The sequence below is a fragment of the Sceloporus undulatus genome, chromosome 5 (assembly GCF_019175285.1).
Source record: "Sceloporus undulatus isolate JIND9_A2432 ecotype Alabama chromosome 5, SceUnd_v1.1, whole genome shotgun sequence".
Classification (NCBI taxonomy): Eukaryota; Metazoa; Chordata; class Lepidosauria; order Squamata; family Phrynosomatidae; genus Sceloporus; species Sceloporus undulatus.
Genome location: NC_056526.1, coordinates 170,554,954 through 170,573,320, shown reverse-complemented (window position 1 = coordinate 170,573,320; position 18,367 = coordinate 170,554,954). Strand labels below are relative to the sequence as shown.

General features: G+C 39.9%; 1 protein-coding gene across 3 annotated transcripts in view; it reads left to right on the top strand.

Moving 5' to 3' along the window:
* The window catches only part of DAPP1 (dual adaptor of phosphotyrosine and 3-phosphoinositides 1), a 32,924-nt gene extending 15,842 nt beyond the window's left edge, over window positions 1-17,082 (top strand). Inside the window, exons 3-9 of one of the 3 annotated variants that reach the window (XM_042468547.1) lie at window positions 342-475; window positions 5,499-5,629; window positions 9,086-9,133; window positions 10,961-11,023; window positions 12,302-12,387; window positions 13,732-13,814; window positions 15,768-17,082. In XM_042468547.1, coding sequence (XP_042324481.1) covers window positions 342-475; window positions 5,499-5,629; window positions 9,086-9,133; window positions 10,961-11,023; window positions 12,302-12,387; window positions 13,732-13,786 — 517 coding nt within the window. In that variant the 3' untranslated portion in view covers window positions 13,787-13,814; window positions 15,768-17,082. Of the gene's footprint in view, window positions 1-341; window positions 476-5,498; window positions 5,630-9,085; window positions 9,134-10,960; window positions 11,024-12,301; window positions 12,388-13,726; window positions 13,815-15,767 lie in introns of all 3 variants that reach the window. The other 2 variants (XM_042468546.1, XM_042468548.1) reach the window with 2 other exon arrangements.
* Window positions 17,083-18,367: the final 1,285 nt, after the last annotated feature.

Here is an 18,367-nt window from a genome sequence, read left to right as displayed (position 1 = left end):
TGGAGAGGGAGATCATAGTTACTGACTGATAATGACAGAACTGTAGCATACTCTCCAACATTTTTCAGATGAATAGTGGGACACATTGGAGTGTAATCAAGACGGCAAAAATTACTAATGAGGAAGGAAATACAAGGTAGGAGAGGCTAAAGCAGTTTGCTTTTGCCTGTGCCTGCTGGGAAACTATGTCAAGTGCTATCAAATTGCTATAACCTTGTAGTATGAATACATTAGAATTCTCTGATGGTTTACCAGGCCTATTGACATCATTATAAAATGTGCTACAATAAGTAGAACGTGTATCATCTTATACACTAACAGTTTTCTTTCTTTTGTTTCAGAGCAAAAGATTCCGTAAAACATTTTCATGTGGAGTACACTGGGTCATCATACAAATTTGGCTTCAATGAATTTGCCACCCTGAAAGAACTGATCAAACATTTTGCAAATCAGCCTTTGATTGGCAGTGAGACAGGTACCTAGAATTTGTTTTTATATATATTTATATTCACACACAGACATTTTAAAACAGTTATCAAGTTTTGCTTTTGTACCTGTGAATATTTTTACACACTCATGTATCTCCATTATGCTACTCTTATTCTTTCTCCCTATTCTAGAATATGGCTATAGCAGTTCCTTTTATTTTATATTAGGCCACACTTTCCTAGCTAGGTATATTACTGTACATTGGTATTAAATGTAATATATTAAATATTATGTCAGACTAGACATTTTGCATTCCAGAAACTCATAGATGGGAAATAGAGAATAAATTGCCATAGACTTACACAATATATTACATTTTAACATCTAAATTAAGTATAAATGTTTAAAATTTTTGAACTTCAGAGAGCAGGGCACTTCCCATTAAAAGGAGGTCAAATAAAAGAGTTTTTGAAGTAAGACATGTGCCCACTTCAAGTGATAAAACAATTTTAGCTCTGCTCAGAATAACTAAGCAGAGCTGAGGAAAACAATACAAGCAAAAGTTTTAAAATAATGGGGCTCCTTCCCACCTCACTCTTTGAGAGCATTTACTCCTTTCAAGACCCTTAATAACCTGTATACAGGCAAATTCCATGTAATCTTGAAAATTAATGAATGGATCTCTCTGTGTACTTTCATTCTCATTTAAAAATAGGTGTGGTGCATTTGGAAGTAGATCAGGACATACTTGCAAAGCATAGCTCTGGAGACCAGGGTTCAATTCCCAACTCAGCCATGAAAACCACTGGATGACTTTGGGCAAGTCACAGGCTCTCAGCCTCGGGGGAAGGCCATGGAAAACATCCTCTGAACAAATCTTGCAAAGAAAACCCCATGATAGGTTTGCCTTAGGATCGCCATCAATCAGAAATTACTTGAAGGCACACGACAACAACACAACAGCTGGACATACTGTACTTCCCTTTTAGAATACATATTTTTTAATGAAGTACAGTTGCCCCTCCATTCTCACGGACTTGAGGTCAGCAGTCTTGAATATTCACAGAGGGGCAACCTCCATTATTTTCAATGGGGTGTGCCCCTGCGGGCGGGCGCTGTGCACACTTGCGCACATGCACCCCATTCAAGCCTATGGTGCTTGAATATAGATGAGTCTCCATTTTTGCAGGGTGTGTGTGTGTCTGGAACGGATCCCCCATGAAAACGAAGGGCCGACTGTATAAATTTTGGAATCAAACATTGAAAGTAAGGAGATCCAAATCAATGACTTCTTGTGAAAAATTTTGCATGTATCCACAATGCATAAATAAAGCAGTTTGACACCACTTTAACTGCCATGACCCAATGCTATGGAATTCTGGGGTTTGTAGTTTTGTGAGATGTTTAGCATTCCCTGTCAGACAGCTCTGCTGCCCCCCCCCCAAATTACAAATCCTAGATTGCATGAAATTAAATTGCTGTCAAACTGCTTTATTTTTGCAGTGTGGCAGCAGCCCAAGTTTGGCTCTATTAATAGCTCCAGCCCATCTGGAATAAATGCTTTTATAAATCTTATAGTGGTTAGGGTGCTGGCCTAGTATTTGGTGGAGATCCAAATTTAAGTCCCTTCTGATCCATGAAATTCATTGGATGACTTTTGGCCAGTCATTCTCTCTCTCTCTCTCTCTCTCTCCAGTCTAATGTACTCTACAGAGTTTTGTGAAGATAAAGTGGGAAATTACCTTAAACTTATAGGAACAAAAACAAAATATACATGTAACTATTTAAAGGAATTAGATGTTTCCTTTTGCCACTGAAGGAGTGCTTTCGTTGGAACCTTTTGGTGCGACTCTCAGGGATTTTTTTAAAAATGAGAGTCATGAATGGAATGAAACATCATGGTATGATTTGCTATTAGTAACATTATTGCATGTGGTGCATTTTCAATAAATAATTATAGAATCATAGCATTATAGAATCTTAGAGTTGGAAGAATTTGCAAAATCCATTCTAGTCCCACAACCTGCCATGCAAGACTGTCTAATTTCAGCACTCCTAAAAGATGCCCTTTCAATTTTTGCTTAAAGACCTCCAAAGGAGAGTCCACCGTTCTCCCAGGCAGTCTGTTCCATTGCTAGAACAGTCCTTACAGTAAAGAAGTTAAGTTTTAACATTGTTACTTTTAAAGGATGAAGAAATATGTAAATATAACTAGTATATTATGGATTAGAAAAGAAAGGGACTGCAAAGAAAGGCAACAGGCTTTTGCCAAGGGTTTTGTTTTGTTTGTTTTTTAAATGACTGCTCTCTAGGCCAGAAATGGTTTAATCTCTTTGAACTGTCATATCTATTTCCTGACATGAGTGTTAAGGCAACATTGCAGTGGCCCCAACTGACTCACTACTCTGAAACCTGAGCTCTGTTGTTAAGCAGTTCCTAAAAAGGTTTGTTATTGCACACAAGAAGTGCCCCAGAGTTTTTTGATAGACAACCACCACTTGGTATTAATCCAGGGAAAAAAGAAAGAAAAGGCTTCCATTATCAACTAATTATGCAACAATTACATTAATAGGGCAGAAATATAAGACCAGATGTTGGGAGAGTTAGCAAGCCTCGTCACTTTCTGGATGAGATGCCAACTGTCCACCTTATGGATATTTTATCATTAGGAGGTTCTCCAAAAAAGAACCATAGTTTTCGTTGTCTGATTAATTTGAAAATGTCAATTCTAGTTTGAAATGAATTATAACTAGGGGTGGGTACAAAGGAAAGGCCTTTATTCATTAATGAGTGTTCTTCTTGAGTTAATGTATAGGAAGACAAATTGACCACCAAGTCCTTGCTTTGTTTCTTTGATTGAATCTGTAATTGTGTGGAACTGTTTGAGTGGATTTTAGTTATAATTCATTTTAAACTAGAATTGACATTTTCAAATTAAAGACACCTTATGGATATTACCTTGAGCTTCGTGGATGATATTGAAGATAACAAAGTCAAATAATTCCCTCTACTCCTCAGAACTACAGGCATAATCCATCTGAACAATCTTCTGTCACAGTTTTACAGAGATTGCCTTGGTCTTGCGCAACACCTCTTTGTTCTAGTGGAAAGCACAGAGGTTTTTCTCCATGTTTTGCCTCCTAAGCATACATTATTTTGGAACCTTACAGTTTATTGTTTATTTTTATTATATATGATGAGCTTTCCATGCTATTGTAGTTCCTTCCCTTCCCTTCCTTTCCACCACCACCTTTCCTGCCATCTGTTACATCCGTTAACAGTTAAGGGGGCTGATGCTATATGATACCAGTGAATCTGATCTGTAGTGTTGAATGATAGGGTCACCCACTGGCTTTCCAACTCCCAAATCAGATTCTGCTAGCTCTGTGAAACTCCTTTCATGTGCTAAAACGGACAGTGCCACTAGCTAGAAAAGAGGTGTTAAACCTCACAATACCTATGAACTTATGCACTTCCATGTTGCTTTTCTATATGAAGCAATGCACAGGAAATGAACATTGACACTGGAGATAAATAATTGCTGGTTTTGTACACAAGTGGCCAAAACACTACAAAGCCTGGGAGATTAAAAACTGGCTTAATGGATGTAATGTAATCCTCCCTTTGTCCTGCTAGAATCCCCAAAGCTCTCTTATTGACTACCAGAAGGTCACACATACACCCCCTTTGCAGGCCATACTCCTGCTAAGAGAGTGGCTTGTTGCCAGCCTTTGTTTAATCATAAATAGGAACACAATGAGAAATAATAAAATGCATTTGCAAACAACTATGATTAACACAAAGTAGTGAACATGGCTGACTCAAGACTGCACCACATTTATAGGTCACTGACTGGACCAGACTAACTGCTCAACTAACCCAACTAGCTTGAGATGGCAATATTTTAAGAGGTGCCAGAGAAAAAGCAGACAATCTGTGTTAAGCATGTATATAGATTTAAGATCATTTGTTCAACCACCTAAGTATCAACAATAAAATAAAATAAGTACAGGAGAGTCTAGCAAAGAGAGAAAGAAATGGAAAGCTGAAAAGGTTTACTTATTGATGCAATAGCACTAAATCATGCTGAATTGTACATGATGCAATCACCTGATCACAAGTAACCAGAATAATAAGCAGTTAAAGATGGGTATCTTATTTGTGGCCTGTCCATCCAGTGTGCAAGTAAAGTACTAGATAGGGCAGAACATTAAGATTCAACTTCCCATTGAGCCATTAAGAGAGGGACCATAATTCAGTGGTAAAGTACATGCACATGGCCACAGGTTTAATCTCAAGCATTTTGAGCTAAAATTTGAATTTGTGGGCCCCATTCAAACCCCACTGGTTTTGTGTGTTGGACTAGGATTCCAGGAGAACAGGGTTCAAATCCATGTTTGGCTGTCGAAGCCCATTGGGTGACCTTGGGCAAGTCACACTCTCTCAGCCTAAGAAACAGAGGCAACTACCCCAGTGAACAAATCTTACTATGAAAACCCCATGATACATTGACTTTATGATCACCATAAATTGGAAACAACCTAAAGACACACAACAACAAAGGCCTTTGAAGGCTGATTGCTTAAGGGGACTCGGCTTTGCATCATGTGCTTTATTGTTTATTTGCTGTTTTCTTTAAAACGATTTTTAATTGGTTATAATTTTGATTGATACAGTTGTTTAAATACTTTTTAAACTTTTGTAGTAATTGAATTTTTAAGTATGTTTGTTTTAATTCTTGCCAGCCACCTTGCATTCTGAACTGGGAAACAGGCAGGATAGAAATATAACACTGAATGTTTATTGTTTGTAATTGTTTATTTTTTGATAACATTTTGAACTAACAACGATTTTATAAAAAATAGGCAGGTTTTTTACTCCATGTGATGTGCTGGTATTTTAATAAATATTCCTTTTCAAGGGCGAGAAGATGTGGTTTGCATGAACTATAGTTGGAACTTTTTGGTTCATTTGCCATTTGCTTTCCATATTCTTTTGGGTGCTTACTCTTTGCATGGAAGGGCTAAATGTACTTCTCTGTGAATCGCTTACCATTTCTCTTCATATAGGCACTCTGATTGTACTGAAGCACCCGTATCCCAGAAAAGTGGAAGAACCTTCCATTTACGAATCTGTGCGAGTTCACACAGCAATGCAAACAGGAAAAACAGAAACTGACCTCATCCCCAATGCACCCTCGGTGAGTTGTCTGCTCTTTTGTTAGTTGGGTTGAGCACTGGTTGGAGTTGATGAACCTTTTCATATCTTATTGTGGAAATAGGATTTAATTAGGGCTGGCATGAAATCTTAAGAGGAGAAGTATCACAGAAATTTCATAACTGTGGTTAAAAATAAACTCTTAAATCTGGACTCATACTATGTCCAGAAAACACACAACAGGAGGGTTTCACAGAAAACACAAAAAATAGCTAGGGAGAAACTAATAACACTTTATTACAACAGTGTCCTGAAGGAATGAAACCACAACTCAACCATTATCAACAATTACCATATTATTATGTATATAACCACATTGTAGTAATACTACAGAACACAGGATACATAATACAAAGTACAGTAGAGAACTATATATTCTAATAAACAATAGTCAATTCCATGGTGGTTGTAATAGTGCAGCAATACAGTTCATGGAAACTGAAGGTAGTAGATGGATATTAGACCTTGTGGAAATCATGTTGCTGGAACAGAGGTTGTGAAGACCAGAGGAAGCACTGTGGACATAGTTTCCGCAGGATCTGATTTCACTGGATTATTTACTACAGGAACAGTTGCTTATTTCTAGAATATAAGGCTCACAATAATGGTATAGGTTTTTTCTGACCTTCAGTGTTGTTGAACCATAGAATCATAGAGTTGGAGGAGACCGCAAGGGCCATCTAGTCCAACCCCTGCCATGAAGGAACTCACAGTCAAAGCATCCCCAACAGATGTCCATCCAGCCATCTCATATCAATTGTTGTTCGTATGCTCTATTCCAGTGATGGCGAACCTTTTAAAGGTTGCGTGCCGGGGGCGGGGCTTCTACCCCCAGGATGGGGGCTGGGTGCCGAGGCGGGGCTTCCGCCCTCCAGGGGCGGGGCTTCTGCCCCCCCTGAGGGTCCCTCCAGGGGCCGTCAGAGGCCGGCAAAACGGCCGTGGAGGACGGCGCGCTGTCCTCCAGCCTTTGCCAGCCCCTGAGGGTCCATTCTGGGGCTGTCAGAGGCCGGCAAACGGGCCCTCACCCTTCCTTCACTCGCTGTGAAAGGGCTCCACGGAGCCTTTTCCCGGCCAGCGAAGGCAAGCCAGGAGGAGGAGGAGGAGGAGGCTGGGCACGCGTCCCAGCCGCCTCCTCCTCGGGCTTCGCTGGCCTGAAAATGGTAGAGAGGAGGCGGAAGGGACACGCACCCGTTCCGCCTTCTCCCTCGCCCCCCGTGTGCCACCCGTGGCACGCGTGCAACAGGTTCGCCATCACAGCTCTATTCCATCAATATAGTTAATTGGAAAACATGGAAACATGGAAAACTGTACTTTGTATTACATATCCTGTACAGTATTCTGTAGTATTACATACTGTATATACTCATGTATAAGTCTAGAAATTTTAGTCAAAAAATTGACCCCAAAAACCTGAGTTGACTTATCCACAGATCAATGTAAGTACTGTACTTTAAGTCTTATAAAAAAAAGCAACCACCCCTTGATGAAAGGCATGAGTATAATCTGTCCTGGAAGCACTGATCCCCCTTTACTCTATTATCCATTCAGCTTTTAGTGTGAACACAAACAGATATGCCTGCTGGAATTCTGTAACTTCTTCCTTTGCTTCATTCTTTAGATCCTTTATTACATGCTCCTAAATTTTACCCTTGACTTAACCACAGGTCATATCAAAATCCATTATTTTGGCCCCAAAACCTGCTTGCAACTTAAACATGAGGTCGACTTATAGTTGAGTATATACGGTAATATTATGGTCATTGTTGATAATGGTTGAGTTGTGGTTTCATTCCTTTGTGACATTATTGTAATAGAGTGTTAACATACTGTTAGTTTCTTCTTTGCTATTTTTTTGTATCACACTATGGCCACCACCTTGTTAGTGATACACACAATAACGTGTGGATCAGTGACATCATCTTCTGAGACCTCCAGAGGGCCCCAGTGGATCTTGATGGAAGATGTCCCAAGATGAAAATGTAAACCATTATGAAGAAGAGTTATATTGTAAGAATCCTTGGAATAGACTGCATTGGAGGTTGGTGAACTCCCCTTCTTTGGAAGTTTTTAAGCAGAGATCGGATTGCCATCTCTCAGAAATGCTTTAGCTGTGCATTCCTGCATGGCAAGGGGTTGAACTAGATGGTCATTGTGGCTCCTTCCAGCTGTATGAAACTATTATTCTGTATCCTCAGTTTGATTCCCCTTCTCACCTTCTCCAGCAATGAAATGGAAAGTGGTTGGGTCTGTTACAATGCATCAATTGGTCCTGGGGCTGGTACTAGAAGTCAATAGCCTCCAACATTTTAAAGATGAAAAATGGGACATGTGTGGCAAAGCAACATTAGAGTGTAGTCAAGACAGCAAAAGTTATTGATGAGGACAAACAGAAAAACTAGGAGAGACTGCAGCAATTTGCCTTTGACTTACTCTATTGGGAAGGGCAAGATTTCTCCTTCTCTCCTCTCCCTTTTGCTGAGTTAATTAAGTGCAAACTACTTTTGCACTTTGAACTCAGCTTGCAGCAATTGAAGTAAACTGAGGAATAAGGAGGGAAGTGGGAGGAGAGAGAAACTGGACCATTTTAAAAAGAATCTGAAAAAGACAGAGGTTTAATTGGGACTGCCCCTTCCAAATCAGGATGGTAGGAGGGTATAGAGTCCCGCATGCGAAACCCTTATGCTCCACTCAACTGCATAGCATTTCAGCCTCTTAATATGAAACCTCAGAATAATCCAGAGCAGATTCAGGTTCACCTTTGGAGGTTAATAGTGGACTGCAGAGAGCTGGTGGAGTCAACAAATATTATCTTCCTATCCACTCGAATCAAAGTCTCCTCCTGGTGACTAGAGGAGCCTTTTGTGGGCAGGTAACAGACAAACATAAATACAGTTGTTTTTTCTTGAGGTGGCAGAACAAGAGTTCCCCCAAGAACCTTTGAAATAAGCCAGCTTGCGTGTCTCTTCCTTCCGTAGTTTGTGCCAATCTTACATGCCTAGTGAGGTTGAACAGCAAAGCCTATTTCAGCAGTTAGTGCTTCATTGCTGCACATGCATAATGGACAAAGAGCACACTGTTGCAAGTCATGTGGTGCTCAGTTTGACCCATTATGTCTTTAGACATCATTTCTTCCCAGAATATAACAAGCACTCCCTTTAATAAATGGTGCAGGAAGATTTCCATTTTACCAATGGAATTACTTTGCATGTTTATCTCAGGTGAAAGCAGGGCCCATGTTCTTGGCAGGGAATTCAGTGACCTAGAGATAAGGACAAAATCAATGTCCTTCATGAGCTGCAAAATCACTTCCAAGTATGTTTTGTTTTGTTAGCAATATTGAGGTGGAATGACTCATTATCAAAAGGAAGATTTGCTTGTCTTTCAACTCCCCCATCTTCTCCTAACACTAGTGAATAATTTTTAATCTCTTTCCTTACAGTTAGGCACAAAAGAAGGCTACCTAACAAAACAAGGCAGAATAGTCAAGGTAAGAAATGCTTGCCTTTTTTGCCTCCTTTTTTTTAAAAAAAATTGTAAAGTCATACTGTTAAAACACATGTTTCTGGACAGGTCTAGAAATATTTATATATTTCCTGAACGAGACCCGAATGACTAAAGCTTTCCTGTGGGATGGGCATCCAACCTCTACTTTAAAACCCCTAAAGGAGGAGAGTATTTATACATAGACCTGTCTAAAGGCATACATTTTAACAGGCAGAAGCATACATTTTAACAGATTGATAGACAGACAGATAGGCAAATAGAAAGATAGAATCTATGTGGGAAAATAGGTCTTTAACAGGGATGAGCAATGTATGGCAAACAAGCTGCTTGTGTTCTTCCACTGGGCTGAATTTATTTAGGCAGAAACAGCATTCACTCTCTCCTGGGAGGATTCCAGAATATCACAGAGTGTGTGTGTGTGTGTGTGTGTGTGTGTGTGTGTGTGTGTGTTTTAACTTTTGGTGTGGTTTGAAGAATTTGTACCATGATTAAATGCATAACAGCCACTCCTGGGACAGTCACAAGTCCTCCAAACCCACCAAAAGGTGAAAAATAGAACCAAAAGCTAATTCCAGTGTTTATTCTCTCCCCACCCCACTCCATTTTGACGTGGGGCTGCTGGAGCTCACAGTAGATCCTCAAGGGAAAAATTGGTCCCTAGACAGTTTCTGGTCTAAGATACTGATGTATACCTTTGCTAGATTCCTGTTGCTTAGTCCCAGCTGAAATAGATCAAATGACTCAATTGTTGAACAGTGAATCAATACATAGATAAATCTAATTGATTCCATGGGTCTACTCTAGGCAGTAGCAACAAGAGGATTTAGGCCTTTGTATGCAAGAGGTACTGGGGAGACCCTTTCATTAGGCAGTGTGATGCAGTATTATGAGGCTGCTGATTCTGGGTGTGCCCAATGGCAAACAAGTGTATAAGCATTTAATAGGAGCAGGAACAGCTTCAGGTGGATTTTCTGCTCATGTGCCAATATGATGTGATTCTCACTGTGAAAAATTGCCTTAGTAGAAATTTCTCAACTGAATTCTTTCTTTCCTGAGAAAGGCTTCCATTGAAATGTGTATCATTTTGAAACCTGCCTCTTTTTTATTCTCCTTCATAAAATATGCACCCAGCATACCACAACTACTGTCACTCCTTTCTCCCATTTCCTGATTTCCTTGTCTTCAGTTTAAAATTTCAGAAATTTGCCTGGACATATAGAAACTAGTACTTCAGCAGGACTATATGAGACACTGAACAGTTTCTCTATCTATTGAAATACTTACTCTTGTACACTTTGGGATGGGGGAAATCCATAGTCCTCCAGATGTCAATGAATTCCATTTTCTGCTACCCCTAGCCTGACCAATTGTTAGGGATCATGTGAGTAGGGGTTCATCAAAATCTGGGTGATCAAAAATTATCTACTGTGGTATATGAACCTTGCATGAATATGGATATACCCTTATTGAAGGCAAGAGAACAAGAATACAGGAAAGGAGATTCCATCTCAACATTAGGAGGAACTCCCTGACAGTAAGAGTGGTTTGACAGTAGAACACACTCTTAGAGAGTGGCGGAGTCTCCTTCTTTGGAGGTTTTTAAACAGAAGTTGGATGGCCATCTGTCAGGGATGCTTTGATTGTGTGTTTCTGCATGGCAGGGGAATGGGCATAATGGCCCTTGAGACCTCTTCCAAATCTATGATTCTGTGCTTCTAAGAATGAGGAAGAGAAAAGAACTGTTGATCAATGCCCTTTTCCATATCTAATTTTATCTTTGTATTACATTTCTTTCCCTTTCATCTTTCAGAACTGGAAAACTAGGTGGTTTACACTTCACAGGAATGAACTGAAATACTATAAAGACCAGACGGTGAGCCAGCAAGCTGGACTTGGACATGTGTTTTTAATTATTTGACTCTGCTGTATGTTAACCTGATCAGTGAGATCCTCCAAAACCTATTGGCACAAAGGAAAGCCACTGGGTTGTGTTAATACATTTTTTCCCTGCTCCCAGTTCAGTCCTGGTTCCCAGTCAGTCTGTCATTATTCTTATGGAAGTAACTGTAATGTATTTCCATGGTTTGTCACTTCAGTTGATATTGGTAATATGTTGGAGATGTAGGCATGACTTCTCTATTATATGCTGGAGTATGTTCAAGAGAGAACTAATTTAAAGCCATGAAAGGAGAACAGTTTATTATTATGGGACAAGAAAGATGGCTGGTGTGGGGTTTTCTCCCTGACAGTATTTCTTACTCATCTCTTTTCATCTTCACCACATTCTTTTATAACAGCCCAAGTTAGAAGTATGGATTATATGCATGCTGAAGAATTAGGTGCTAGAATGGGATATTCCATTTCAGCTGGAGTGGATAAAAGTAAAGCAAATTGTTCATCAGTGAACCTCTCATTGCTATTACAGTTTTGTACTTGCAAAACTTTTTTTTTACATTGGAGAACATTCTAAAATATGACATCTCTGTCCACTTGCACTGTGAAGTAGGACACTCCATTCTACCACTTCAGGACATTATCAACTTATTCCCATTCCATTTATTATATGGGTAGACCAGACCTGCATACACTCTTACACTGGGAGCAGCAAAAGAAAGAGAGAAGATGGTCTTCCACTGTCAAACTCTCTAGTAGAGAGCCTTCTTGGGCTCCAGACAATTATTCATTTCTTTAGAAGCACATCTCTCAAAAGGTTCTTACACTCAGAACCTTGGGACAACTCCTTCTTCCAACCTGTTTCTGGGCATTCTTGAAAGTAGTTTTAAACTCTTCATGGAACTGGACCATGCCAGGACCACCTTCTCCACATCTGCTTGTCCAGATGCAGGGGTAGGGAGCCATTCCCATTGTGGGAATGTAGCCCAAACCATCTGGAAGACCAAAGGGTCTCCAGGCATTCTATACATTAGAGCAATAATGGGAAGCTCTCCTCTGAGTGCTCCTGCTCAGAGCCTGGAACAAATACATTTTTGGACTATACCTTCTACAATTCCCCAACCCCTGCTAGTCAGAGAATTCTGAGAGCTGTAGCCCAAACTTGTTCATTATCTGGAATGTTTTTTTTTTGGGGGGGCATTCTTTCTCATTTAAATAAACCCAGAATAATTGTTTAAAAAATAAACTTATTTTCAAGTCCACAGAGCCAATCAGAGCACTCGACTTAACAGAATGCTCGGCCGTACAGTTTGACTATTCACAAGATAAAGTTAATTGTTTTTGGTAAGTTTAAGCTTAAATAAAACCTTGGTTTTTCTTCTTCTTCTTCTTCTTCTTTCTGAAGTGTCTGAATATTCCTGAACCATCATGTATAAAACCACTTTTTTGCCTCTTCCAAAAGCATCCCAGTGAAAGTCCAATACAACCTTTCCAAGTTCTGCCTATGGCACTACCCCAACAACATAAATGAACTACTTTTACAAAGTCCAGAGAGATACCTTCTCCTGTTTCCCAACAGGAAGACCCAGTTATTTCTTCATCTCCTCCCTGACTTTGTTCTATCTTTCTTGAAGGGTAAGCCTTCTCAAACTTGTTTCTCTTCAGATCTGTTAGACTTCAAACTCTTAACAGCAAAGGCCTGCTGGCTGCAAACGTTGTGGTTTGTAGTCCAGCATATTTGGAGGAATCTGAGCCAGTGTAGCATAATGGTTTGAATGTTGGACTATGACTCTGGAGACCAGGGTTTGAATCCTTACTCAGGTATGGAAACCTAGTAGGTGACCTTGGGCAAGTCACACACTCTGAACCCTGAATCAGAGGAAGGCAAAGGCAAAAAACCCTCAGTACAGATTTTGCCATGAAAACCCACATGACAGGGTCACCTTAGGATTGCCATACTTGAACATACACAATAACAACAAAAATTTGGAGGACACCAATTTGGAGAAGGCTGTTTTTTCCAATTCATACATTTTGAGTTACATGTTTGTTTTGTCTTTAACACATAGAATTTTATCAAATTATAAAATTCCTGTTGATGGATCTTGAAAGTGTCTTGCTAGATCTTAATTATATTTATCCCATTCCGTATTCTGCCTTCAAGTCTCCTGTTGACCTATGGCAACCACATGAATTTCATAGGATTTTCTTAGGCAAGGAATACTCAGAGGTGGTTCTGCCAGTTCCTTCCTTTAAAATATAGCTTACAGCACCAAGCATTCATTGATGGTCTACCATCGCTACAATTCTTTAGTTTGAATGAGCCCTTGGTAAACTGTGGGGTTGGCAGCACTACTATTAGATAGATTTGTAATTGGTTGAGAGACCAAATCCAGAGAGTTCCCACCAATGGTTCTTCTTGATCCAGGAGAGAGAAGAGCACCTGAGGGATCTGTCCTGGACCCAGCATTGTTCATCATACAGTATTTATAAATGACTTGGAAGATGGAACAGAATGATGATAGAGAAAAATGCATGCTTATCAAATACCTTTCCCCTTCCTGAAAAGCTAATTCTTTCTTTGTTCAATTTATCTTTGGTAACATAAACACTTGTGCTGGCAACAATTATTTCTGCTGATGTATGTTGTTCCTAGTCTTTATATATTTATGCTTTTTCGCAGCTTAGTATTCCCACTGAGGACATACTATGTGTATGCAAAGACTGGAGTAGAGGCAGATGAATGGATCAAGATATTACAATGGAAGCTGGTAAGGCAACGTATATTCCACAGAGGAGTTATCATTAGGTATTTTTATGATAACAGGCAAAGTTATGGTGACAATGGGCAGGACTGAATTTCCTTTTTAGTTTCATGCTAGCCTTTAAAAGTACTTCAAAAAGGCTGACATCTTGCTCAATAGTTGTGAGATTATAAACCAGGCTGCATCTACAAGGCAGAATTAAGTTTGATACTGCTTTAACTGCCATGGCTCAATGCTATGGAATTTTGGGATTAGTAGTTTTGTGAGATATCTATCCTTCTCTGTCAGGGAGCTCTGGTGCCACAATAAACTACAAATCCCAGAATTTCATAGGATGGAGCCATGACAGTGAAAGTGGTGTCAAACTGCATTAATTCTTTAGTGTGGCAGCTTTTGAAGGCCAGCACATTTTCTTCCTTGGATTAGTGCCCCTGTGCACACAGCAGGACACCTCTGGTTTCCTTATCCATTTGTAACTGTTTCTGCAGTGTCAAGGAGTTAGAATTGGGAGGACAGAACTCTGAATTTTTGTTCCCCAACCTGCTATTGGTGTTGCAGCCATAATCTGTTACTGTTCTATTGAGGTGTCAGAGGGAATGCCACTACACTGAAATTGTAGAAAGAAAGGGGGTCCATACCAACTGAGGTGGGTGGAAAAGGTGGGGGGGTGACTCAGTAGGAGAACGAAGGGCATGGCAGCTCAACTGTGGCAAGTCTGAGTGTCCCTGCCTTTGGATAAATTCATTTGGTAAAGAGCATGTGGCTTAGTTGGAGTACCCTCCAGAGGTGTTCACTGCCTGTGAAGATCCATGTTAGATCAGTTTCAAAGCCAATCTAGTCCCACACACTGTTCCTGCCACAGCCAGCCACATACCTGTGGGAAGTGCATAACTCTCATTATCGCAAGCAATGTGGGCAATGGTTAGAGATGATGGGAGCCTTGTAGTCAAAATATTTGGAGGGCTGTTAGTTTGGAGAAATCTCTGCCAGATCATGAGAGTAAAATGTCAAATAACAAATAGTTTCGGATGACTGTTGCATGACACAGCAAAAGTGCAAGAAGCACTAAAGCATCTGATCGGTCCTGCTTGGAAAAAAAAAAGTCTTCCTACTAAGGCAGTTACAAATATGTAACATAGAGTTATACATTTGTGACTTTTTTATATGTAGGATCACATTGATTTAGGGGATACATGGAGATTATGAAAGTCCCACATTCCTTACTAACCTGGAAGCAGCCACTGTGAGGGTCTGTGTATGTGAGTGTTGTTCTCATCAATTGGGAAATATTTGACTGGCATTTCCATCCTCCTCCTCTAAGCAATCTGCAGTGCAAGGGGGAATTGCAATAGGAATCCTGCTTCTGCTTGATGCAGTGGAGATCGCTCAGAGGATGGGATGCTTGATCGACAGGGCAGATTCCTATTGCTCCCAGCGGCTGGTAGCCATTAAGTGGGGATTGGGGGGTCAGGCCAGGAGATACTACAACACTACAGAACTACAGTGCGAGTTCAAGACCAGCAAAAGGGCCCAAGCTCGACTCAGGCTTGCATCCTTCCGAGGTCGCTAAAATGAGTACCCAGACTGTTGGGGGCAAATTAGCTTACTTGCTAATTAGCTTACTTGCTGTTCACCGCTATGATCCTTGGAATAGCGGTATATAAATAAAAAACAACAAAAAAAACCATTTGTAACTGCCTTAGTGTATTCCAGTCCTGGTTTGCAGAAGCTGGTTTTTTACTGCACACAACCTTAATTAATTAATTAAAAGTATTTCTGTACCTTACCCTTCCATACCTTATGTTCCTTATACTTCCTTCTCTGGCAGATGGAAGCTACTCCAGCTAAATAAAAAAAGCAGTAACATAGTGTTGCTTTTACCAACATAGTGCCTTTTCCTTTTTCTTCACCTTTCTGTTAATTAAACAATATATTTCTCCCACCTTATTCTTTGTCTAGTCACAGATAAGGAGAAAAGCACGCCAGCGTGATGCTACTCTCAGTCTGTAGCTATTTCTGTATCAATTCAGACCACACAGAGGTCTATGTTGATTCATACCAATGCGTGATGAAACCCATCATGGAGGACAAAAGAATTCCTGTGCCAGTTCAAATGAGAAATGCATGCAGTCCAGCAATCTTTCTCCAGCACACCCACCAACATAGCCCATATGCATCCTACTGCAAAACTCATGAGCAAGGTGGAGGTGGCATTCTTGTTCCTTCTCATTATCTGTTAATCTGGAGATAACCAGCTTTGAAGATGGATTTTCCATTTTTAGCTAATAGACACTCAAGAAATCCTGTGCCCTGTTCATTTATTTAACCCTATTTTATACTTATTCTAGCCATGGGTCATCTGTATATCTCAATGTGACAATGTTTGTTCACAGTGACCACAAGCAGCAGTTCTTGTATATTCCAGTTTTACAGTGACACACCAGATCCTACTGTATAAGCCATTTTAATGCATCTGCAGAACTGAATGAATTCCAAATCCCATGGTTGGCTTAAGGAGCTTGGATATTTTTATAGCAGGAGCCACTCAATGAAGATATTACAGACTTGGCAACTTGTGTGCATGCTTCCAGCCATTTTCAAAATTGTAAGCAAGCATAAACATAGAAAAAATGTCAGGTACCTCCCTTGCTGGATCTTAAGAGGAGCCCTGCTGGATCAGACCAAAGTCTTATTTAGTTTAGCCTCTTGTTCCTCATGGTGGCCAAACAGATGCTTATGAGAGATCCAAAATAAAGTATGGGTTTGTGTTACTGTACATGTGGGGCATACTATTATGTGCCAGTAACTCCAAATCTTTCTCACACAGCTTTATAGGGCAGTGTTAAGGTATAGAAAGTCACAACTCTTGAGTTTGAAATATTATGAAAGCACCTGACAGCAAATACAGTTGCCAGTATGCACTCAGCAAATATCCTCCATCTGTAGTTGAGTGGGTATGATTACTAGGAGTATTAAGAACACTCATCTAATTGCCCCATGCAACAAGACAACTGTTAGATGCTCTATCATAGTAGTTAAGAGTTTATTTTGTATTTTTTAAAACCCTTGTGAAGACAATATTTTATTGTGTTTAGTATTTAACATGGCTCTGTCTTTGTAGAAGAACATTTCAAAATCTAAGTACAGTGAGCTGAAGTGTGTATATACAATAGGACCACTTAATGGAAGGAATTTGCAGATGTTTTGGAAAGAACTGTGTTATGCATTTTGTACTTTTACTGTATACTTTCTAATAAATAGAAAACAATTAAAATAGATTTTTTCTTTGATAGGATGGTGTAATACAAGCATTTTCAGGCTTTACAATGGGGGGGGGGGGGCGGGAAGAGGCTGAAGGTGGCTCCTGATACATATTAGAATCTTGTCCATGGAGATGGGGTTGATGTCTTAAAAACTTAGTTCTCAAATGCTTAGTAGAATTTCTTTACATTTCTAGAATTTCCCAAAAGCATTGAGCTAGTCTCGCTGCCTCTTATAAACTAGGAGTGACTTTTGGGTGGAACACTTAAAACCCCTGGAGCAGCAGTGTGACTATATGCATGTCTATTTGCTAAGTTCCATGTGGCTTTCTCCCAGATAATCAGGTACAGAATTCTAGTTTAAGCTGTTCACACCACTCATAGTTAGTTGGGGACCTGCACTAAGCTACACAAACTTACATACAACCATGCAGTGTTTTCTTTATTCCAAATAATATTTTATTGAAATTTAAAACGTATGCAGTTCATCATCTGAAAACAAATCGGTATCATTTCCTAAATCACATTTTTGTCATGCCTTACACATCTGACTTTCTCTTTCCGTTTTTTAAAAAATACCAACACATCAAAAACCATATTCCTGGAGCTGTAATTAAGTAAAATGTGCTTTATCCAGATATTTTCATTCTTCAGGAGGAGTCCATGAAATTAGGTATGACTAAACTTCATGGATTTCATACTCTTTTAAGTATGACACAAACCACACAAGGTAATTTCTCATCTACTGTAGTCTGGTGACAGAAGTTTCAGGCATGTGTTGGACAGCTTCATAAACATTAAGACTGGCTTTGTGCTAATCCTGTCCTTTTTAGGCCATTGTGGAGGGAGCAATTGAACACCCCCATTACACAAGGAACCCCACTGCCCTTAACACCAACTTGTCACATGCTCCCTTCCAATGAAATAGCTGTTTAGCGGCCACTGGAGAGTGCGGAGCATCTGGATATGTCCCTACAGCTAGACTCACAACAATGAAGACTGCCTCTGGGGCTTCAAGTTATCATTTTGCATCTAGCTAAGGGTTATTGGGAATGGAAGAAGAGTACAAGAGTATGTGTGTGGGAAATTACAGAAGGAGGGAAGAGAGAAAGGAAAACAAAATGGCAGAGTGCACAGAGCAAGAAGAGAACCCTTTGACAAGGTACATGGCACATTTTGATTTCGGCAAAACTAAGCCTTAAGGCTGCCCACTTCTTACATAGGCTGATTCTGTGACTTTAACAGCAAACGGACATGTGTGGCTTTGTTAGGGAAACTTTTCATAATGATTTCTTACAC